The sequence below is a fragment of the Rutidosis leptorrhynchoides genome, chromosome 3 (genome assembly GCF_046630445.1).
Source record: "Rutidosis leptorrhynchoides isolate AG116_Rl617_1_P2 chromosome 3, CSIRO_AGI_Rlap_v1, whole genome shotgun sequence".
Lineage (NCBI taxonomy): Eukaryota > Viridiplantae > Streptophyta > Magnoliopsida > Asterales > Asteraceae > Rutidosis > Rutidosis leptorrhynchoides.
This window is the reverse complement of record NC_092335.1, coordinates 134,250,201-134,275,047: the sequence shown is the minus strand read 5'-3', so window position 1 is coordinate 134,275,047 and position 24,847 is coordinate 134,250,201. Positions and strand designations below refer to the sequence as shown.

At 32.2% G+C, this 24,847-nt stretch overlaps 2 protein-coding genes across 3 annotated transcripts; one reads left to right on the top strand and one right to left on the bottom strand.

Annotated features, from left to right (window-relative positions):
• Nucleotides 1–13,040: 13,040 nt before the first annotated feature.
• On the top strand, nucleotides 13,041–20,067 carry LOC139896837 (phosphoglucomutase, cytoplasmic). 2 transcript variants are annotated; one of them, XM_071879479.1, is made up of 20 exons: nucleotides 13,041–13,126; nucleotides 13,236–13,339; nucleotides 15,501–15,582; nucleotides 15,856–15,911; nucleotides 16,434–16,547; nucleotides 16,689–16,751; nucleotides 16,839–16,958; nucleotides 17,042–17,142; nucleotides 17,230–17,289; nucleotides 17,386–17,485; nucleotides 17,901–18,055; nucleotides 18,141–18,236; nucleotides 18,390–18,453; nucleotides 18,536–18,617; nucleotides 18,890–19,065; nucleotides 19,170–19,246; nucleotides 19,364–19,496; nucleotides 19,591–19,707; nucleotides 19,811–19,910; nucleotides 19,988–20,067. In XM_071879479.1, exons 2-19 carry the CDS (start codon nucleotides 13,259–13,261, stop codon nucleotides 19,880–19,882), a joined length of 1,749 nt encoding a protein of 582 aa, XP_071735580.1. In that variant the 5' UTR covers nucleotides 13,041–13,126; nucleotides 13,236–13,258; the 3' UTR covers nucleotides 19,883–19,910; nucleotides 19,988–20,067. The 2 variants fall into 2 exon arrangements, with proteins under 2 accessions (XP_071735580.1, XP_071735579.1); XM_071879478.1 differs by having other exon boundaries at nucleotides 19,811–20,067.
• A 2,731-nt stretch (nucleotides 20,068–22,798) lies between these two features.
• LOC139896836 (21 kDa protein-like) lies at nucleotides 22,799–24,397 on the bottom strand. The gene is made up of 2 exons (XM_071879477.1): nucleotides 24,096–24,397; nucleotides 22,799–23,216 (listed from the first exon to the last, which is right to left on the bottom strand). The coding sequence occupies exons 1-2, from the start codon at nucleotides 24,388–24,390 to the stop codon at nucleotides 22,894–22,896; spliced, it is 618 nt and encodes a 205-aa protein (XP_071735578.1). The 5' UTR covers nucleotides 24,391–24,397; the 3' UTR covers nucleotides 22,799–22,893.
• Between the last annotated feature and the right edge of the window lie 450 nt (nucleotides 24,398–24,847).

Below are 24,847 nucleotides of genomic sequence, written 5' to 3'. Positions count from 1 at the left end.
AATATTCTAAGTGGTTGAGCACTTGGTAACCATACTTAACATTTAATCACGTCGCATATTCCCTTTATTATGAAATCTTACTACACCGTACCAAGTGTAGTTACGAAACGAAGTACTGTGCAACCGTTGAATACTGGTCGTCCAGTCCGGTTGGGGTTGTCAGGCCCGATAGATCTATCAACAGGATTCGCGTTTACAATACCGCTGTAAATAACAGTTACCAAGCTACAGGGAAGTATGCCAGTGGTACAACTCAACGTAGAATATATTTTTCAGTTACTTGTGTCCATAACGTAAAACATAAAATACATGTATTCTCATCCCGAAATACTTAGAGTTTAAAAGTGGGACTATATACTCACCTAATGTATTTTGTAGTAAAAATACATATAACACCATTGGTAACTTATAAGGTTGGCCTTCGATTCACGAACCTAATTAATTATATATTTATTAGAACATATACGCGTAGTTGAACAATTTTATATATAATATTACTTATAAATATTTTTACGTCAATAGTAATAAAAGTCGTGTTTGATTATAATGATAATAATAATAATAATAATACTGATGATAATAATAATTTAGTAGTAATAATATTAGTTATAAAAATATAGCAATTATGTCAATAATACTAATAATAATATTAATAATCCCAATATTAATTGAAATGTTAATTTTTAAAAAAAAAAAAAATGTTATTTGTAATAATGATATATTAATAATCTTAATAATTTTAGTTCTTTCACTTAAAATGATACTTAATAATACTTATTTTGTTAATCTTAATACTAACAATAACATTAATACAATATCAACAATTTTAATAATAATATTAATAATAATAATAATAATAATAATAATAATAATAATAATAATAATAATAATAATAATAATAATAATAATAATAATAATAGTAATATAAAATAGAAATCTACCTTAAGAAAGGATATCAAAAAAACGCCTTGTGAGAGGCTCGAACACCTGACCTCCCGCTCAAACGCTTGACACCTTGAACCGTTGGGCTGTTTGCCCATTTTCTGTTTTAATTTAGTTTCGTTTTCTTTTAACCCATTTAAAGTATCATCTTCTTCATTACAACCTTCAAATCGTTCGCAGATTACTCCATGTTTTCAACTCCCTACTTAACTAGTTTTTAGGATCATGAATCGACATATAACCTCTGTAAATCGTTATTTCTGATTATATATCACAGATATATAGATATAACTTGTACCTATATGTTTTTCCTTATTACTCAGTTGTTTTTCAACATCAACTACAATGGGTTTCGGCCCAATCTTACTTCAGTCCAACCAAATCAATATCCGGCCCATCTACAACTAAATCAAGTCCAACAGCAGTTCTTATAAAAAGAACATTAATAATTTCGTGGCCTAGTCTTGAACCCATGACCTCCCTTTAATCAACCACACATCTAACCATTGAACCACAATTCTAATCTGGTAATGATCTCGTGATTAATTATTTAATGATATAAAATCGTATAACATTTTCATCCTAAAATCATCATCTTCGTATTCCTTATTGTCCCAACAGAAATTTAATTGAAATTTTGGCCCAACAACACAACTCATCATCATTCTCCTATTATCCAGCCCAATCCCTTTAAAGTAACATGTCCAATCCTTTTGAACAAGCCCAACAAACCATACGACCCAACAAATAACTAAGGCATCGGTTCTTATTTTGATATGGTGCACTGTATACGCATTTTTTTCTTGAATATCCTAGTGTATGTTACTTTTTAAAAGCAAAGAAAAGGACATCAATCAGTCACTTTATTTCTTTTTGTTAGCTTATCAAATTTACCTTTGTTATTTCAATATCTGAAGCAAAAGAAAACAATAATACTACTGTAGCAGTAGCGATTAAAGGATGTGAAAAGGTGACGGTTTAGATGTGGTTTTCCCCATGGTGGTGATGGTTTCGAAAACAGAAGGAAAACAAACGGGGCAGCCGTTAAAGGTTGTAGTGGTGATATTTTTAGAGGTGATCACGATGGTTGTGGGTGATGGTTGTGATGGAGAGGTGGTGATGATTGATGAACCCAGAAAAATAAAATGCCAAACATTAGTGGTTTGTTGTGGGTCTCGATGGTGGTCAAGGTGGTGGTTACGGCTGTTACAGCAGTCACTGTGGTGGATATTAGCGACGGTTTATGGTTATAAGGTGGTGATCAAATAGTAGCAAACAACTAGGATCGATCAGTAATAGTCTTGATGATTCGATGGTGGTGTTGGGTTTCGGTGGAGGTGAGGTTGTGGTGTTTGGTTTGATATGATTTACACAGAATAGAATTGTAACAAAAGTTGTTTGAATTACAAAGCAGAAAAATATAGCAACGGTGGTGACGGTTCTTCGAACAAGGAAACAAGGATTGAAGGTGGTTGTTATGGTTTGGTCCTCGGATACCCGCAATGAAAACCGAAGATGGTCATGTGATTTCAGTGGTTCTAGCTCGTGGGTGTAGTGTTCTTGTTTTATGATGAGCATTGGTTAAGATAATGGCTCATTACTTAAATATGCAAAACATATATAGCAAGCTAAAGTGTGATTATGTGTCATATAATATTATTAAACAAACGACACAGTACTACTTAATAATTTAAGAAGTTTGACAAACGTGGAAAGAATCAATTAAAATAGTAATGCAAGCTTTTCATTTAACTTATACTACCGACACTTTTAACACAATATTATATCGTCCCCGTTGTTCACTTAGTGGCGAATAAAAAGTCTTCGGAAAAACTCCCAAATTTTTAAATTAAATGTCTTTATTTATTTCAGTTATTATGATATAAATTTGATCATTAATCATTAACTATTAAATAGTAATTACATTAATTACTCACTCCCAACCCCCAAGCAAAACATAAAAAGTTTTAAAAAATTTGACAAACAACATCTAAATCTATTATTATAAGCCTAAAATTTTTAAAACCCATTTTCGGATCACCGTTTATTTTAGAATCACATAAGTTACTTTTTAACTTGTTTACTATCTATCGAATAACAAATGAGCATTACCTTAGCTTACTAAATGAATCCGAGACCAAATATATATATACACTCAATATACTTTATATATATATATTTTAAATACAAACTATATTTTTAAACCAATAAAATTATTATTATAATATGTTTACAGATAATATTCATATACACATAAATGTTCGTGAATCGTCAGGCATGGTCAAAGGGTAACTGATTATCCGAATATAGATTTCAAACTTTCTAGACTCAACATTAAGATTTTTGCTTATCGTGTCGGAGACATATAAAGGTTAAGGTTTAAATTTGGTCGGAAATTTTCGGGTCGTTACATATTGACTCATTAAATTCATGATTACATATGAAGAAAATATATATGTATATATATTTTCATAAAAATTGTAATTAAAAATTCTTTCGTACAAACTGTTAATAATGAAAATATTTAAACGGGTAGGTAATACTCGAGGAATAATTAGATTTCACATTAATAAGTTACACGGTACATTCTTCGAACCTGATTCAACGGTCAATTACCATCCTACTTACATCCACAGATATACGAATCTGATTCATCACAGAATAACCATTTTCATTCAATTTCATATTTGGATTTTGACCTATCAGAATTCAACAAGTGGCATAATGAAGAAATAATGGACACAATAAAAATTGATTAGAAACAGACTAATTAACAATATGAAATTTTGTTAAGAATCCACGCTAACAAGATCCTAGCTAACTGTTCCTAGTTAACTGTTTATTCCGTATTACATTTTATTTTATCGCAATTTATTTATCGCAATTCAATTATCGATATTTATTTATCGCATTTTATTTATCGCAATTTATATTCTCGCAATTTTATTTATCGTCATTTAATTTCTGTTATTTATTTTACGCACTTTAAATATCGGGACACGTATACAAGGTTTTGACATATCATATCGACGCATCTATATATATTATTTGGAATCACCATAGACACTCTATATGCAGTAATGAACGAGTTCTCTATACAGGGTTGAGGTTGATTCTATAATAATATATATACTTTGAGTTGTGATCGAGCCTGAGACGTATACAGGTCACGACACGTATTAATTAATTCGAATATTATATTAAACTATATATGAATTATTGGACTGTCGACTGTGGACTATCGACTGTGGACTAATAACATTGGACAATTAAAATGAATTAAAATATTGATTATAACATATGAAACTAAACAATTCTTCAAGTTTGCCACTTGATTTCGTCTTAAACCTCATTTGTATCTTCACAATTACATTCTGCGTTCAAACCTTTCATGATTCTTGAAAACACCTCAATCGAGAGGATGAACCAACTGCACATTACCTATGGAAGAAAAGATCGATGCATATTGTTATGCACCTGAAAACTCTCGAAAATTGAGTAAACGTTTAACGCGTAGCTGTGCTAATTCCTTTAGCGTTATTATTATCGAAAATAACTTTGCAATCTCTTTCCAAATTAGCCAATTTTGTCACAGCTCCAACAAGTCAACTTCGACTTTTCGTTCGAAACAACCTTATTATAGCCTTGATATATATATACGTGCTCTTTTATTGTTACCGGGGAACCTTTCATATTATACCATATTACCAGCAGACGTACCAGCAACCTCGTTGCTTCTTGGTTTAAATCTCTCTGATAAATCATTATATTTATTCATTGAAACCCTATCATATACTCATCCGCATCTTGTAATGAATACTGCCATACCAACTACCGAGAATCAGCTATCAGTACTTTGAAAACTCACAGCATATCTACATCAACAGTTATATGTATCCATATAACATTTATCTCTTAGAATTATGATCTCTCATTCTGAAATTTTGAAAAGGCACCCAGCTTACGAATCAATACATTGAACTTTGAAAAAGCTGAATGAAGCAGCAGAAACTGTAGGCAACCGTAAACGACCTTAGTCGTCGGAAGTTTGATGATAAAGAATAATATGTTGGAAAAGCTCAGAAACGTTGGAACTGGAAAACAGATTGAGCTACCCATGAAGAAGACCAAGGAGAAATACAAGGACCAAACCCTATATTCAAAGGATTCATGTAATTCTGGGATCCGTTGAAATCTTTAGAGAATATCTTACTCCGAAGTCATGTTAAAATCTTGCGGAAAATCTTTCTCCATCAACCATCGAACTTAGAAATTCCAAAATATCATCATCAATATCTTCGATATTTCTGAGGATATTTTCATAAATATTCTCGTCCGAAATTATATACCTCTTAGTACTTCCTGTGTATCATTATATTGGAAACATTCAAGAGAAAATTTAGTATCGAAAAGCAGATTATGCGAAACTATGAATAAAGCCGTGGACAAATCACAAAGAATAAGTTTGACTTCAAAAGAATCCAAATGATTCAATGTCTGCTAAAGTCTTTAGTGAATATCTTGCTCCTTACTCTAAACCCTTGCAAATAATAGTCTCTATCATCCTCTGATCTTAGAAATTCCAAGATATCATCGTATATCTATTTATAAATATCCTCCATATTTCTGAAGATATTTTCATAACTGTTCTTATCTGAAATCATTAATCTCTTCGTGCTATCAGTATTACATCATATAGAAACTGTTAGTTTCTATATTCTGTAAACTTTCGAGCTTAAAATATGAATGTTATTGAAGTAATGTTGGGAACTGATGCATGAGTTAGTATAATATAATGACACTTGATCAACGTGATTATATTACAGTAAGTCATGCTGAGTTTCTAATGGAATGTGATGATTCACAGTACCATCACTATGTGCGATGTTACACGATTCTTTCATTCTACTTAACCTCTAAACATATCAAGAAAATATTTTCTTGATCGTTCTATCTTTCCCGGATATTCTGGTAATTTGACGAATCAAGATCGTGTTATTACCATTTCTTTCTTAGAACATTAACTATGTTCATTTCAAAATTCATATCTATGAATTCTGGACCGTTGCTCACTTTACTAGAGGTCGAGAGGATAATATAAAGGCAAAGAGATCCAAAATATAAGAGAAAATATAAAGCCCAATGACAACACCGAAATTACAAACCGTGGATATCAGTACGTATGGCAATATAAAGACACGGGAGGATTATAAATACAATAATCCCTAGAGCATAATAGAGATAAACAGATTCTTCAGGTGGGAGTTGAAAAAGAAGAACGATCATTACGATAGTTAGAATAAGAACAAGGATCAGAATAGGGTTAAGCATTTTCATAAATCTTTTGAATTTGGGAATTGAGTATAGAAGTGGTGAAAACTAATAGAACGGAAAAGGTAAATTTATAATGGAAATATCAGACGTAGTAATCGGGACAGATCATCGCATTTAATTAAAGAGATCCTAATGTCTTTAAATCTTGAAGAATCAAATCTTATAGATTTTCAAGATTTTCTTTTAAATCCCTTGAATTTCGGAATTCAACAGTGACTATGTCAAAAGTTAAGACGTACCTTAATTTTTAAATTCAACCATGACTATGTCAAAAGTTATGATACATCTTATTTTATAAAATCAACCATGATTATGTCATTGGTTAATACAAACCTGCTTTTACTCATTTCATCTTTTTGTGATAGCTTCACTCGTACTCTTCGAATAATCGAATCGTTTTATCTTCATTACTCAATAATGATAAAACTCTATTTATCAGCTCATATTCGTCAGGAAAACATTTTTATGGTTAACCATGACCACCTCACTCAAATTTCGGAACGAAATTTCTTTAACGGGTAGGTACTGTGACGACCCGGCAATTTCCGACCAAATTTAAACTTTATTCTTATATGGTTCCGACACGATAAGCAAAGTCTGTAATGTTGAGTCTCAAAAACTTATGAACTGTTTTGTATATTCAATTAACCTTCGACCATTCTCGACGATTCACGAACAACTATATATAAATAGATACCTATACATTAATTTGAAAATATTATTATTTGAAATAATATATGATTTAATTGTTGAAAATAAATATGAAAAATAATATGTGATGTAATGAAAACTATTATTATAAATATATAGATATATATTTATATATATAAATATGTATATAAATATTACTTGTAAATATATAAATTATATTAAATTCAATGGTTTAATGATATATAATATAGTTATTTAGTAGTTAAACTTGCTATTTAAAACTCTTTATATATAGAAAGAGAATATATTAAAAATAATTGATTTCGAGTCTAATTAGTAAACGTCAGTAGCACTCGGTTGACGATTTGTTAGTTTTAATATAGATATTGTACATGTCCATGAAGGATTGAAATAAAAGTTGAACTATAAATTGATTACGAAGATTTTAGATTTGTCAAAAATATTTTTAATCTTTTAAGATTAAATATTAGTACTCCGTACATATAAATTGGTACAGAAAATAAATAATTACCGAACCTTTTTGATCAGGTTTCAAACAGGTAATGAGTGAAATAATTAAATATATTTAATCTAAAAATTTGAGATTTTTAGGAGCACTTTATTACGATAACTGTTTAGCAATGGACACGATTGTACTAAGAGGGATAAAAGTGTCGGCAGGCATACAGTACACATCTTGTGAATCATATTGAATTATTAGTTATGTTTTCTTTTTTTTATATTTTTTTTATATATTTTTCATTATCCCTATATTTATGTATGTGCTTGTGTGAGATTGCAAGAATCACCCCACCTACAATACACCATCGGTTAACACTCTTCCTCCTGCAACCGATCGTCCATCACCTCCCTTCAATCGCCATGAACACCATCGTCACCACCGTAAACCCTCTCCCTTCTCTCTCTTTTTCTTTTTCTTTTTCTCTTGCAACTCACGGCTACCATCGAGTGGTATATGTATTGCTGCTGTAACCAGTCGATAACCATCACAAGTGTCATCACTAGACCACCATATAATCACCGTCTCCACCACCACTGCAACAACCACCACGAGCCACCTTGTGTACATTTATACTATTTTGGTCACCACCATCTCCAACTATGAAAAACAACCGCCATCATTTTTTTTCGGTTTATTTCAGCTGCTGTGATCCTCATCACAAATCTCCGGCACAGCCACAACCTCTCTAATCACTATCATCTTCATCATCCTCCATATCTCACTTTCTCTCTCTACAATTTTGTTTTCATTCTGCAACTCGTAAGGTTACATTCTATTTCTGTGATGAGTAGTCGCGAACCATCATAAAAACCATGCTATACCTGCAAATTCAGCTGCGATGTTTCTGTTTGAACGAAACCAAAACCCACTCGATTACTCCTTCGTTCCTCTGTATGATTTAATCGATGATGATAGGAGATGTTGATGATGAGCCGTGAAGATAATGATGAAGAAGTAATGGTGATGATATCGTGATGATGATATACGATTATGATGATGACGAGCTTAGATTAATGATGATGATGATGATCTTCGTTGTTAGTAATAATAGAAGAAGAAGATGAACCACGATTTTATGTTATGATAAATGGTGATGAAAGACGACGATGATACTTCAATTATCATGAGGAAGATGATAACAATAATGATGGAGATAATTGGGTCTGGGAGTTTAATAATGAAGAAGAAGAAGTAGCAGCAGGAAATCTAGGATAAAATAATTTAGGGTGTTAAATAGAACATAAATGAATGATCAGCGTAATGGTTGGGTGTTTGTGTGCTAATCGAGAGGTCACAAGTTCGAAACTAGACCACGACATATTATTTTTAATTAGCAATAAAAGCGGTTGGGCTTCTAGTTTGCAAGTTGGGCTGCCATTTTCCTATCCGGCCGAGTTCTGTTCTTAATTCAGTTGGGCCGAGCGGTTGTAGTTGTTGGGCTGTGACCCAATAGAGATGGTGATGAGATGACGATCTTGAAATAATGGATGGTTGATGATACACGAAATAACAATGGGTTATAAGCATTAAATTCGCTAGTTGAATTAACAAGTAATAAATGGAGTAATGGTTTAGGGTATGGTTGTGTGAGTAGGAGGTCGCGGGTTCGAATCTCGTTTGAGCCATTTCTTTTTAGGAAAAGCTTTTAAGAGGGTATACACTTATTTTTAATTTCCATCATTATTATTATTAGTTATTAATATGTTTATTATTATTATTATTATTATTATTATTATTATTATTATTATTATTATTATTATTATTATTATTATTATTATTATTGTTAAATTTACTTATTATTATCACTATCATAATGCAAATTAATATTATTATCATTAATATTAGTATTATTATTATTAAAACTATTATCATTAGTAGTAAAATTATAGTTATTATTATCAGTATTATTATTATTAGCATAAGTATCTTTATTAACAATATCGTTATTATTAGTATTATCATTATCAATAAAGCTATTATTGTTGTTATTATTAGTAAACCATTATTATCAAAACTATATTTTTTATAATTATTATGTACATAAAGTATACATATTATATATATTATAATTATAATTCTATTAACCTTTCATATAACTGTATATCAAACATATTATCATTTTTTTTCCTATAAATACCTTCGTATAACAAACTACTGATTTTAAAAATAATATTAATCATATATATAACTATATGTATACATATATTAATATAACTAAATGAATAGATATTAATTATATTAAAAATAAATGTATATAAAATAATTATATATAACATGTAATTTAAAATATAATATAAGTATACCTTTTTAAATGGGATTTAATATAAACTTTATATAACCACAAATATATAAATAATATATTAATAAATGAAATTATGTAATTTTTCCGTCATATGTGTTGATAGATATATAATTGATATAGATTAGTGAATCTGAGGCCAACCCTGCATTGTTCAGTTATGTCATATGTATTTTTACTACAAAATACAGTATGGTGAGTTTCATTTACCCTTTTTTACTCTTTACATTTTTGGGCTGAGAATACATGCAAATGCTTTATTAACTGTTTTACAATATTTATATGCGTGAGTTTCATTTGCTCCCTTTTTAAATGCTTTTGCAATATATATTTTGGGACTGAGAATACATGCGCTGCTTTTAAAAATGCTTTACGAAATAGACACAAGTACTGAAAACTACATTCTATGGTTGGATTATTAAACCGAATATGCCCCTTATTAGTCTGGTAATCTAAGAATTAGGGAACAGACACCCTAATTGACGCGAACTCTAAAGATAGATCTATCGGGCCCAACAAGCCCCATCCAAAGTACCGGATGCTTTAGTACTTCGAAATTTATATCATGTCCGAAGGAGGATCCCGGAATGATGGGGATATTCTTATATGCATTTTGTGAATGTCGGTTACCAGGTGTTCAATCCATATGAATGATATTTTTTGTCTCTATGCATGGGACGTATGTTTATGAGAAATGGAAATATGAAATCTTGTGGTCTATTAAAATTATGAAATGATTATTTATGATAAACTAATGGACTCATCAACCTTTTGGTTGACACTTGAAAGCATGTTTATTCTCAGGTACGAAAGAAATCTTCCGCTGTGCATTTGCTCATTTTAGAGATATTACTTGGAGTCATTCATGACATATTTCAAAAGACGTTGCATTCGATTCATTGAGTTCATCAAGAATATTATCAAGTCATTTATAGTTTAGATATATTATGAAATGGTATACATGTCTGTCAACCTACGATGAAATGAAAGTTGTCATTTAAAAATGAATGCAATGTTTGTAAAATGTATCATATAGAGGTCAAGTACCTCGCGATGTAATCAACTGTTGTGAAACGTTTATAATAGATGTGGATTTCGTCCGGATGGATTAGGACGGGTCCTTTCAAAAGATCAAAGCCCACTTCTTCCTTTTCAAAATCCCACTTGAATCACTTGAGGATTTTAAGTTTTGAGAGGAAAATAGGAAAGAAAATGAAAAAGAAAATAAGAAATGAAATGAGTGGATGAGGTTAAAGCCTCAAATCTGGCTCAAACGTGAAAAGACCAAAATGCCCTTGAACTTCATTTAAAATTACAAGAATCTGGTGCCAGTTCGTGCAGTATGCCGCGCCGCGGCCTAATTCGTCGCGCCGCGACCTATAACTAGGTCTGGGATCATTTTATATCAAGCTTCTGATCTGGATTATTTCGAAACACCGCGCCGCGGCTCCATTTGTCGCGCCGCGACACTCTAATTTCCCTGATTCATTTTTCTCGCGTACTAACTTCAACATGCGAGTACGCCTTGAACCATCCGTAAACTAGTCTTACGCACACTTTACACCTATAAGTCATGTACGGGGAAAACGGGGTGTTACACTTTGACCAACTTTGACTGTCTTTGACAGACTTTGACCGAACTTTTAGCTTTGACCGTCTTTTGAGTCGTTTTTAAAAAAACCGGGACGGAGAACCCAAAAAAACGACGCATCGGCCGACGCGTCGGCCAAGTCGGCCGACTTTTACAACACTGTCCATCACGATTCAATTTTTCAGTGTATATGTATGTTAAAGTTCGGCGTTTAGCGTATTTATATATTAAAATTTGATGTTTTGCCCTCGTTTTTTTGTCTTTTTCAAATTTTCACATTTTTCACTAGTCACAAAAAATTTCTGAACCCGCCACTACTTCTAATCAATAATATTCAAAATCATGAGGTGGTAGCCGAGTGGTGATTATGACTTTCCCACTAAAATAGAAAGGGTGGTCAAGAGTCATCAAAAACCCTCTCATGGCAACTGAGTTTCACCTGCACGACTCCAGGTAGCTTGCAAAGTAGGTTGCCGTTTCGAAATTAGTCGGTTCGCAAAACGAGTCGAAAACTCGAGCCCGAAAGAAAATTCAAAAGCAAAAAAGAAATTTTTTAAATAGTAGTAGTTCACAAATCATTAGGTCACACCTTCCTTTCCTTCAAATATACTTCACGTTGGAATTTATTCTCTATTAATTTAATTAACTATTAACTTTCGTTAGTTATATCAAAAAAGCTAGTTTACAAACTAACTAATTAATTAACTTTCGTTAGTTATATCTAACTTACCTTTGTATCCGACTCTACTCACATGACCAATCACCCCCTTGAATAACTCTCTTTTAGATTATTTGTTATGGTGTGTGGTGTGGGTTTTTTTCATGACGTGACGATATGAATTGAAAATGTGAAGTTATGATGATGTATGTTGGTTTGTGGGTGAGGAGTTTTGTGATAATGTGGTAAAATATGATTTGAGAGTTTGAGTAAATAAAATAAAAAAACTCCACACATGTTGCTTCTTTTCATGGGTTTCTCACCCACACCCAACTCACATGTTAAACAAACGTTGTCTAACGAGAAAAATTGAGTGTTGGCCCTTGCCAGCTCACCATCCCACGCTTTGGAAGTGAGGCGTAAGTGCGTAACAAACAACCTTATACAACAATTAAACAATAAGTTTTTACATATATACATATCTATTTTTCATTTTCGATTTTCTTCTATTTATATGTATAAATGTATAAATTATCCAATTTAACATTTAATTTATGAATTTTTAAAATGATAGCTTATGTGTATGTTTGGCAAAACTAGCTGATAGCTTTTAGCTGATAGCTTTTATCTTTTTTTAAATATATCTAGTGTTTGACAGAGTGACTGAATTTATTAAATAAGGAGTAAAATAACAAAAAGTTAAAATCTAAACGCTACTTCAAGTAGCATTTAGTTTTTCCCATGTCTAAAAGCTTTAAGCTACTCTAATTAAACATAACTTTTTATTAAATATGAGTTTTTTCATAAAAGCTAAAAGCTCTAGAAAAAACACGAATAATGTCGTCGCCAAACATAGTCATATACTCCCTATGTCGTTAATACGCATGAGGTAATGTATGTTTGATGAAAATCTTAAAAACTCGTTAAAAAAAATCTTTCTTTTAATTATATAAATTAAATTAATAATTAATTAAATTAAAATATACGGTAACTAAAGTGACGTGCGGTTACGAATATTAAGAATATCCCCTTCCACTGCCACGTTTCCCCTTACATCTTAATCTCGTTCTCTCTCGAAACACAATCACTCAATCACTCTTCATATTCGCCAACCTTAATATTCCTCCTGTAAGCAATCTCTCTCTCTCTCTCTCTCTCTCTCTCTCTCTCTCATATACGTACACATCTACTATATCTATACCTCGATCCACTTTTTAATTCATTAACATTACTACAGGATCATCACATAAACATAAAGTAATGGCCAATTTTACGGTTAATCGTGTCGAAACATCGCCAATCGAAGGCCAAAAGCCTGGTACTTCTGGACTACGGAAGAAGGTATTAAATCTCGTCGTCCTAATTTCATTATAAACTTATTTATTATGTATCGTAGATCTGTTTCGTGTTCTGATCTTGATTGTTGTAAGATACAGCGATTGCTTTTGTTTGATTCGGTAATTATATGCATGCTTAAATTGAGATCCGGTATGATTATTATTATTTATGATAATAATTAACTGTACGTTTGTATTCTGGTGTGCGATTTGATCCGTGTCCGTTATGGTTTACGGATCCAGTATTATATTATTTGATATTTGATATACATGTTGCTAATGTGACTAGGATTTAAGTGAGGGAAGGTACTCTATAAGTCTATAGGTGAGTGAAATGAGCTTTGTTTTTATTTGAAAAATGTGTGTGGATCAAATTCAAATATGACATTAGAGTTATCCTGAAGGTGAATATGTTATTAGTATTGGACTCGAAAGTTCACAGTACTCTTTTTGATGAAACAAGTATACTTTGTTTTGGTTATTCGTTGTCTAAGAAGTAACGTCAATATGTATATCACATATGGAACTGTAATATACATATAATTAAATAATTAAAATTGTGTCTAACAAATTCATTGACACGCAAGTTAAAATTATTAGTGAAGACGAGGAATATGTTAATCATTGCATGGAGTAGGCATATTTTTAGGACTAAGATTCAGTCACATGATTAGGAATTGGATTTGATTATTCAGTCACATGATTAGGAATTGGATTTGATTGGTTACATGATAAGAAATGGACTTTGATTTTTGGAGGCAGAAATTGCAGGCAGCATATGCGTGTTAGGATATTCAAAATGTTTTTTCTTTTATGTCTAAGAGATCAATTCGAATACTTTGTGAGAATTTATTGAGGATTAAGGTGGAAAGTAGGTATTGTTTATTTTTTTTTTTAGCTATAAAGGGCTATGTTTTCCACTGAGAAAGCTATGTATACATACATGCTCTTTACAAATTTCCATCTAAGACTTCAAGATGTTAGAATATTGGGCTAGATGCAGTATAAGAACCTATGCATACCTGTGTATTATGGGGTAGCTCTGCACTCTGCTGATAAAAATTATGTGCCGAAATTTACTGCGTAACAAGTGTTCATGTTTTCTAATATATCACCTGCTCCAAGTTTCAATGCTTACCATGAATTAGCCCCTACCCCACCCAAGAGTTTTTTACTGCATATAAACCAAGACATGCACTTTCTGGGTGGACCTTGAAAGAAACTAAAGTCACCCTCACATTTGTTCTGAAACATTAAGCAATAAAAATTTGCTACGTAAATGCAATATCTTGGATAAGAAATTTATCAAGAGTCTTGTAAGACAGGAGGTTTGTGCACTTTTTTTAAGGACTCATATTTCTATGATAAACTACTCACATCAGAGTAGAGCCAAGAATCCAGATTGAAAATGAACCTGACAAAATCAAACATAATGAATTTTTGTGCACAGATGTTATGTAATTTGACTATATCCATGTAATTATGTAAACGGTATATCCAATTGCCCTTGTAAAAGGCAAACATGCTTGTACAAGTCTGACTATATCTTCAACTCTTTCATGCTTAAGTTTTAATCTATCCAGTGTAGAAATGCCATACAGTGGCTTCTGGGAGGCTCTAGATGTTCCAAAATTAGGAGTTTGATATGGTAATTGAAGGACTTGGACAAAATGAAACTTGAGATGTGGTCAATCTTGCAAAAGTGGAAAAAAATGATTAGTTGCTAGTTGGTCTTCATCATATAAATATAGTTCAGACAGAGTGTTATTTAGGGACCAAGGGTTCAAAAGATTATAAAATACCCTAAAAAGCACTCGGTAATAATTTGTATCTCAAGAGGAAAGAACATAGTGGAGTTGAAGTCTTAACATATCGCTAGTCTAATGAATATATTTGTTTCCGGTTGATTTGACTTCTGTCTCAAAGTGACTCTCCAATTCAAACATCCATTTTACATGCTCCTTTTGTTATTTTCACGTTTAATTTACCACTGTGTGTTCACCACACTGAACTTGTCCTGTTAGTTACTGTACAACCATCCTCACTAACATATAGAAGGACCCATATAATTGCTATACACTTTCTAGTTCCAAGGTATCTTCGAATAGTGGACATGATGTTCATCTTAACATGCAAACTGATGCGATTCAACTTATATTTTTCAGGTGAAAGTGTTCACTCAACCCCATTACTTGCATAATTTTGTTCAAGCGACATTCAATGCCCTATCGGCAGAGACGGTTAAAGGTAGGACTCATACCACTTGTTTATCAGGAATCAGTGTTAGCGATACTAGTTTTATATTTGATCAGGTCATACTTTTGTTCTTTGATATTCAATCAGGCCAGCAGATTATGGTTTCTTAATATTAAAGCTTTTATTTCTTAATGGTTGCCTTTATTTTGGTCATTTTAAGATGATTTATATGAAAAAATGACTAACTATTGAATAGAAATTTCAAGCAGAACGTTCTTGACTTTGTCCAGTGGTAGCTTCAATAACATTGTTTCTTTTGTGCAGGTTCTACACTTGTTGTGTCAGGTGATGGGCGGTATTACTCGAAGGATGCAATCCAGGTACTTGTAACCACTGTTGTAAAAGTCGATTAAGTCGGCTGACGCGTTAGTTTGGGGACTAATCCGTCCCGTACCGTCTCACCCAAAATGCCTAAAAAGTCGGTCAACGCTAGAAAGTCCAATAGAAATCGGGCTGAGTCGGTCAGAATTAAAATTGGTCAAAATTTTAATAGTTTTTAATTAGATTTTGTGCTCTATATCTATGTTTGAAATATTTATGCTTTATGTTTGATATATTTATGTGTAATATATCTATGTTTAATATGTTCATTACTAAAAGTCAACGTTGGTCAATGCCCGACTCGTTCCAACTCGCGAATTTTACAACCTTTCTTGTAATTTTTCTAATGGGCTATTAAAGGGAATTGTTGAAAATCAGAGAACACTGGGAAGAAGATTTATAAACAATAATAATAAGGCTTGTTACTGCATCAATAAATGTATATTAGTTACTAGTTAGCAACTATGAGGAACTACATCATTCTTTTTCGCAGTAAACAAACTGTGTTTTAAAAACTGCAGATAATAATTAAAATGGCAGCTGCAAATGGTGTAAGACGTGTTTGGGTCGGCCAAAATGGACTTCTGTCAACACCTGCTGTATCAGCAGTCGTACGTGAAAGAGTTGGTGCTGATGTAAGTTTATCTTTTTTAAACCTTTTTCTGGAAATCAACAGTTATATGTGGCAATTTTGCTAAAAAAACAGACTGGGCTTATTAACAATATGCTTGCCAAGTTAATAAGTAACGTAACCTTCATAAATTTTAAAATTTTAGGGTTCCAAAGCAAATGGGGCATTTATCTTGACAGCCAGTCACAATCCAGGTGGTCCCAACGAGGTATATTGTAGTAATTTTTATCAATAGCAAATCTATAAACATATTAACGGTCACTGGAACTTAGGTTTCTCATGCTCATAATTTCAGGACTTTGGAATAAAATACAATATGGGCAATGGTGGGCCAGCACCTGAAGGAGTTACTGATAAGATCTTTGAGAACACTAAAACGATAAAGGAGTATTTTATTGCAGAAGGCCTGCCTGATGTAATGTTCAAACTACAAAAGATTAAAACTTTATATTATATGCAATGCAACATTCAGATCACACGCTTGACATTTGTATACAGGTGGATATCTCTGCAATTGGCATTTCAAGCTTTTCAGGTCCTGATGGTCAATTCGACGTTGATGTTTTTGACTCAGCAAGTGATTATGTGAAACTGATGAAGTATATTACCACTATTGATCTATGAAATTATTTAGGCATTAATGTTGCATTCCACATTTCACTAATTGATTCTTGAATTATTTTCAGGTCAATATTTGACTTCCCATCAATCCAAAAGTTGATTGCATATCCACAATTTAGTTTCTGGTGTGTACTTTACACACACACTTGCATCTTTTTTTTTTTTTTTTAAGTTGGTTTATTAAACATATGTTTGATTTTAAATGTGATGTGATGTATTAGTTATGATGCGCTGCATGGAGTTGCCGGAGCTTATGCTTCACGTATATTTGTTGAAGAGCTTGGTGCAAAAGAGAGTTCATTGTTGAACTGTGTGCCCAAGGTTATATCTACTCATCTTAGTTATCTCATTCTTTCCTTGATTTTAGCTAAAGGTGGGAACTTTAACCCATTTAATTGTAAATGAGTTAACCCAGACCTTATTTGATCTCAGTTAGAAAAGATAAAATAACTAAAAACAGAGTGGGTCAAACGGGTTGAAGGTCACCCAAGCCCTATTACTAATGCATAAAGTTCTTATTTACATTTTATTCAAAGTAGAATACTTAACTCAGCAATATTGTTTTAGGTCAATTTACCCGGTCTAACCCATTGCGACCCAAACCAGTTCTGGCCCCTCAAGTAACCCGAGACCACCTTCTCTTGCCTCCTTTGACTATAGAAAAATCATTACAATGCATGTGGGTATATAGTTGTATATTAGTTTGTTCTTAAGTGAGTTTTTATGATGCAAACAGGAAGACTTTGGTGGTGGTCATCCTGACCCAAATTTAACCTACGCAAAAGAATTGGTAACACGAATGGGATTGGGTAACAACCCGGATAGTAATCCCCCTGAATTTGGTGCTGCTGCAGATGGTGATGCTGATAGGAACATGGTCCTTGGTAAAAGGTAAAACCTTATTTAATTAAATTTTTAATAACTTTAACTACCTTTTGGAAGAATTTTAATATAGTATTTCTTTTCTGGTTTTTAGGTTTTTTGTTACCCCTTCAGATTCTGTCGCCATTATTGCTGCAAATGCAGTCCAAGCCATACCCTACTTCTCATCTGGTTTAAAGGGTGTTGCCAGGTTATTACTCTTATTCAACTATAACTATTCATTCGTGAAAGTATTTATATATGAGTCAAATGGAATGGGAAGTGTTTATATAAAAAAAATGTTTATATAAGAATCTAATGGGAAAAAAAGTTTGATTTGTAACTGTGACTTTTCTGCCTGTAGGAGTATGCCAACATCTGCTGCTCTTGACGTTGTAGCTAAAAGTTTGAACCTGAAGTTTTTTGAGGTAATTGTGCATATACAGTAGAATTTTAACTAGGGTTTTAAACAGTTTTATTAAAACAAAGTTGCTCGTCCGAATATTCCAGGTACCAACCGGTTGGAAATTCTTTGGTAACTTGATGGATGCTGGATTATGTTCAGTTTGTGGCGAAGAGAGTTTCGGAACTGGTATGGTTTTCCCATCTCCGTGCTAACTGAATAACGGGTAGAAACATACGGGTTGAAACGGGTCATAATTTATTATATGTTGAAAAGGGCTGGTTTGGGGTAACCTGAAAGCACTTTTATCGTCCATGCTTTTAATAATTATTGTCTCAATGAAGCTCAATTTTTTCATTTGTGGATAAAAAAAATATAAGATGGAACACAACCCGAATCGACCCATATATAAGTAAATGGGGCGAACCATATTCGTTATCATTTTGTTAAATATGTTATAGGGTCGGACCATATTCGTGAAAAGGATGGAATCTGGGCTGTGTTAGCTTGGTTGTCAATTCTTGCTTATAAAAACAAGGACAACCTCAATGGTGGAAACCTTGTGACCGTTGAAGACATTGTGAAACAGCACTGGGCTACGTTTGGACGTCACTATTATACCCGTTATGATTACGAGGTATTTATAGTATAAATTTTTAAGTTATTATATAAATTTATGATAAAAACCTAATTATAAGCTTTGAAATTTTAATTGACATTCATATTTTTCTTTTTCTGAAGAATGTCGATTCAGGTGCTGCAAAGGATCTTATGGCTCACTTGGTGAAGCTGCAGTCTAATCTTGCTGAAGTTAACAAGTAATTGCATTTGACGATTTTGTTTCTAGCTAATTTTTGTTATTAGAATCCAGTTCATACATCGTGATTTGGTCCGTCTGAAGTGTTCAATTTACCTTGTGCTATTTGTTTATGCAGAACCATAAAGGAGATACGATCTGACGTGGCAAATGTTTCTAGTGCTGATGAATTTGAATACAAAGATCCTGTTGATGGTTCAATCTCCAAGAATCAAGGAATTCGATATTTATTTGAAGACGGGTCACGTTTGGTGAGTGTCAACCGAGTTAATTATGCATCTCAGTTATTTGAATCAAACGATGATCAGTTTATCAATTTTTTGAATGTCTTAATCGGTGTTGTAGGTTTTCCGTTTATCTGGGACCGGGTCAGAAGGTGCCACTATTCGTCTTTACATCGAGCAATACGAACAAGATTCATCCAAGACTGGAAGAGAATCTTCCGATGCACTTGCTCCTCTGGTAATCATCTCATCTTTACATTGTTTTTTAAAAAAGTTGTTATCTATTTAATTAAACTTTGTGCAAAGTTTGTGCTGAATAATTACCGACTTTGGTGACACAGGTGGAGGTTGCTCTGAAGTTGTCGAAGATGCAAGAATTCACAGGCCGTTCTGCCCCTACTGTCATCACATAAATAAATACATGCTGTTGCTGTTCACGACGTATGTAACTTTCTTGTCGTTATACAAACAATAAAGATGGATTTTCAGCAGCCTGAGTTTGTTTGTTAGTTTTGCAGGCATCCTCTTGTTGAATGCTTGATGATTTACAAAGTTTTGTTGTCTTTTAATAATTCAGTATTGTATCTTGAGAACATTATACCAACAATATCCCAACTTTGCGGCTTTTTTACTTTGTTTCAATTCTCGTAAACTGAAATTTAAAATATGACAATCGCTATACTGGACAACGCAAACAAACAATTTACTGTAAACAAAAACCTGTGTGCAAAACAGTGTTTGTTGATGAGCTTTTCAAAGCTTTTCGGAGTTTGAAGATTTTCATTTTCAAATTTCTTCTTTTTACCCGTAAGCTTCAAATTCCACAAACGAGTTTTCGGTTACTTTGTCAAAAATATATAAATAATATTAATATTCACGGTTAATTTAGTATTTCTATTGGAATATATGTATGATGTATGATTGCGTTTTCTTTTAATAGTGTTTGTTGCACTATGTCTACTTATTAAATATAAAGATATATACTCGTAATAATTATTACACCATCTTAACTTTTTTATCAACTTTTGTTACTTTTACCATCCTCATCCTCATCCTCAATCTCATCTCATCTCATCATAATATAAATATAAATCTTTCTTTCAAGTATAATAAAATAAAACACCTCACCATTCCCGTGATTCCAATTTGACCCACCAACTTTGCATCCTAACAACAATAAACACCTTTGACATTTAAAACCACATGGCTCCCATTACCACGTTACAATCATAGACAAAAACAAATATTTACATGCTTTCATCGACGTAAATTTATTATAACAAATTTTATATTATTAATTTATTCAGGGACGGAGCCAGGATTTGAAAATAGGAGAGGCTTACTCGACAATTAAAAGAGGCAAACCCAATTGTAGATGATGATTAAGGATCTTAGAACCAGTCTTGACCCGATCTGAAGGCGGAATACAATAGACCAAGGTTAATCGAATTACGAGTTGTTCTCGGGACCGAAATAGCCAAACCTAGACCTATATGCATATTAGAACGGTGCCTAAAAGGTGTAATTTGGTGGGTTGAAGGTAGGAGAAGATTGCAGATCAATTTGAGTCGATTAGGGTTTGTGAAATGCGTAATCTAAGAATGAAACACAAATCACTTATATATAATGTCTGCAGTGACAGTCGATCGACTGAATTTCGTCCGTCGGTCGTCTGTCTTGTTTAGTCGATCGTTGATCGATTTACACCGACCTTACATTGTCGACCGATAGTGTCTTCAGTCGGTCAACTGTCTCTTACAGTCGATCGGATGTCAGGTGAGTTTAACTATTGATTACTACATTCACGCATAATAACAAACGTTCAATAGTCACAAAACATTGTTCAAAGTTACATGACTGAATCATACAATACTGTTCATAGAACTAGGGATTCAAATATGCACTAACACTAATAAAACTAAAAAAAGGCTAATTTTGTATGTATAATCTTCTTTACTGTTGTTTAAAGCGTAGATAGATAACTACTCTACAAAACTTTAGTAATTACTAAACAACAACAAAATAAACTCTACAGTATGAAAACTGATATGGCCCATGTAAATATAATTGATAGGTAAACTTGTACGATATGTTTCAATTAATATTACTTCGTATTCAGGATTGGAAAATTGATAACTTAAACAATTTGTTTAGATGAATCGTTGAGGGAGGCTTAGCAAAAATAATTAAATATGCGCTATTAATATTTCATTGGAATTAAGCCTATTTGGGGAGGCAGAACACTCCTTATCCCCTCCCTGTCTCTGAATTTATTATCTAAATTTATTTATAATAAATATTTTTTACCTGTTAGAAAAACTGGCATTAAGAAAGGGATATCACGAAAGTAATGCTAAAATATCACATGCGTAATAAAACTAAAAATAAAATTTTGTCGATAAATCAGTAACATAATTTCAATTCTTCTATTAGAGTAATATATAGATTTTGTACTATTATATTGATTAACTAGTGAAATGACCCCCACGGTTGGTCAAAATAAACTAACTACATTTATTTTTCCACCACCATCTTCCAATTTTCATCACAAATACTATTTTCCTTGTTATAAAAGACAACATTACAATATTTTATTGAGACATGTATTTCGCATACATACGTAACGTAATTAATTCCGTGAAGAAAACTCGTATTTGTATAATAATAATATTATAACTATAATTATAATTATAATTATAATTATAATTATAAAGTTTGCTTTTACAATGAGTATTTATATTTTTAATAATAATTATTAGTAATAGCAAATGTCACTTGAAATTTTTTCGAAAATTGAAATATAATTATTATATGAAGGTTGTACAATAGTATTCAAAGTTTTTACATGTGTTTATGGAGTGTTTTGTAAAAGATTATACAATTTGTTTTAACGTTTGTACATATGATCATGGGGTGTTTTAATATAAAGTTTTACATAATGTTTCAAATATTGTACATGTGGTTATGGAGGTGTTTATTCATAAGGTTGTACATAATGCTTCAAATATTGTATATAGTCATATGATTTATTACAAAGTTGTATATAATGCTTATATATTATACAATTAATATTTTAATATTTTAATTAATACGATTAATTATTTATAATGACATTATCATAGAAGGTTTAGATTTATTCTGATTATTTTTGAATTATTTTCAAACTTAAATAATCATTACTTAAATAATCCTATACTATACTATTTTTTTTCTAAGTACACGATGGTTGTTAAACTACATAAATTTTCTTAACGATATTAGTAAGAAATCAATACTTTAATCGTGGCAGTTGACCCATTTCAACCAATTCATGATAAAATGTACTCCATAACATACTACTATAAATTAATTTTCTTAAAATATTTATAAAAAAAATGTCTACATATAACGGCAAAACGTTAAACAACCGTTAGTCATCAACATTTCAAGGCGTTTGTACTGTATTAGCATAACTGTTAACCAACGCCAAAGCATTACTCGTTACTTCCTTAACCTTCACCGTCCGGCCACCAACATCGGCCTTTACTCCGCTGTCATCAGGAATATCCTCAAACCCGTCCGTACAGGTGTCCTCATTTGTCAATGCCGCACTCATCCACGTTTGCACGTTGCTGAGCTGGAACCTTAAAGACTCCCCGGACCCACTTAACCGTCGCATTTGCCGGAGTGAATCACGGATTTCGTCAACCGCATCTCCTAACACCGAGTGGCAATCGTGTAATGCGGCTGCTACTCTTGGACTACTGGCTACATGCAACAAATTTATACAATTGTACACATATTAAATTATGACATTTTCACTTCATTTTTAATGATATCTTATAAGAGAAGTAAGTGTGGAAAACAAGATGTATATATTTCCATTAAATAATCACATACTTAATGCTTGCAAGTTGCAAGTATCTAAAAATGTTTATATTGTAGTGAATAATTAACTATGACAATTCTAGAAACGGATTATTTACTTGTACAAAGTGTTTATTATTACTACTAATAATGTTCTTTTTTTACCTTTCAAAAAACTTTTTCTTTTTAAGTCTAATTAAATTAGTTAATAGTATTATCAATCAAAAATCGTTTAAAAATTCTTATATAATTATAATGGACTAATAATGGTCATGACAGCAATGATTGAATATATCTAAAAAACATGTGTATATTTGTGGTCTATAATTACTTGACAATTTTAGAAATAGATAGTCTTGAAGAAACATGCCCATAATTTTTTTTTATTTTTTTTTTATTTTTTTTTACAAAAATATAGCAAGAACTTTAATAAGTAAGACAGACACATTTATTAAAAATGAATGAGCCTAGCTATATATCTAAATCGAAAAAATACATGGAACAACCCGACAAGCTTCAAAACTTGACAACAAAAATAAACCTAGCTAGAAACTATCTAAGACCGAGCCTCCCAACCTTTAAATTTCACATCCACAATTGTAGAAATTAACTAATCGGATATTCATATTTTTCTTTAAAGAAACATAAAGAATTCGATATTCATAAAGAATTACCCCTTATAAGCCTTATTCACACCATCTTATATATTGTAGAAGATAAAACATTAACTCTACAGTACCTATGTGCAAATGTGTGTGAATTGTGAACAAAAATGCTTACCATAATCAGCGTCACGCGAAATGTTGGAGAGGTATTTAGCCATGTGGTTAGCTTTTGATAAGGTGACACCAATCGCAACTCGAGCCAGGCGACCAGGGTTTTGTTGAACGGCAGACGAGTAACCCGAAAGGGATGTGAAACAGATTTGTGGGTATAAGGTGGTTTGGCAACTTGTACGGATGAAATCTGTGTCGTTAGATGTTGTTGTTGGTGGGAAAGTGTTGTTTCCGGCGGTAGTTACTGTCAGTAAAGTAGTTGACAGAACTAATAAGAAAAATAGACGTACCATTTTCATGTTTTATTTTGTTTGGTTGATTAATTTGATGGAGTTAAATTGCGGAAGGGATTTAAGTAGTCCTTTGTGTTGAATGGGAAATTACTGTTATGACCTTTGTTAACATGATTGTATACATACTTGTTTACATTGTAGCCGTATCAATTTAGAATAAAGTGTGGTCCTCGCTTTGTTGCAGAAGTGTCGGGATTAGGATAGCAAATAGTTTTGTTAAGTATAACATATATCTATTGAATTAACCTATACGCACCATGTAAAAAACTTCGAATAACAACAACAACAACAAAACTCAATACCACATAAGTGGTGTATGGGAAGGCAAGATGTAGACAATCATTCCCCTATCCGATAATAAAGACAAGTCAACTCTCCGTCTAGAGTGAAAACACTCTCAAAAGTAGAGAAAGTCATATCTCTCTCTATTCGACGGATAGAGAGATTGCTTCCGAGTGGACCT

What these genes read in the sequence shown, in the direction of transcription:
- LOC139896837 (XM_071879479.1), top strand. Translation starts at nt 13,259, where the DNA reads ATGGCCAATTTTACGGTTAATCGTGTCGAAACATCGCCAATCGAAGGC. An exon ending in ATCGGCAGAGACGGTTAAAG is followed by an intron (nt 15,583 to 15,855) that starts GTAGGACTCATA and finishes TCTTTTGTGCAG; the next exon opens with GTTCTACACTTGTTGTGTCA. An exon ending in TTGCAGAAGGCCTGCCTGAT is followed by an intron (nt 16,959 to 17,041) that starts GTAATGTTCAAA and finishes ATTTGTATACAG; the next exon opens with GTGGATATCTCTGCAATTGG.
- LOC139896836 (XM_071879477.1), bottom strand. Translation starts at nt 24,390, where the DNA reads ATGAAAATGGTACGTCTATTTTTCTTATTAGTTCTGTCAACTACTTTA. An exon ending in TTCGCGTGACGCTGATTATG is followed by an intron (nt 23,217 to 24,095) that starts GTAAGCATTTTT and finishes TGTTGCATGTAG; the next exon opens with CCAGTAGTCCAAGAGTAGCA.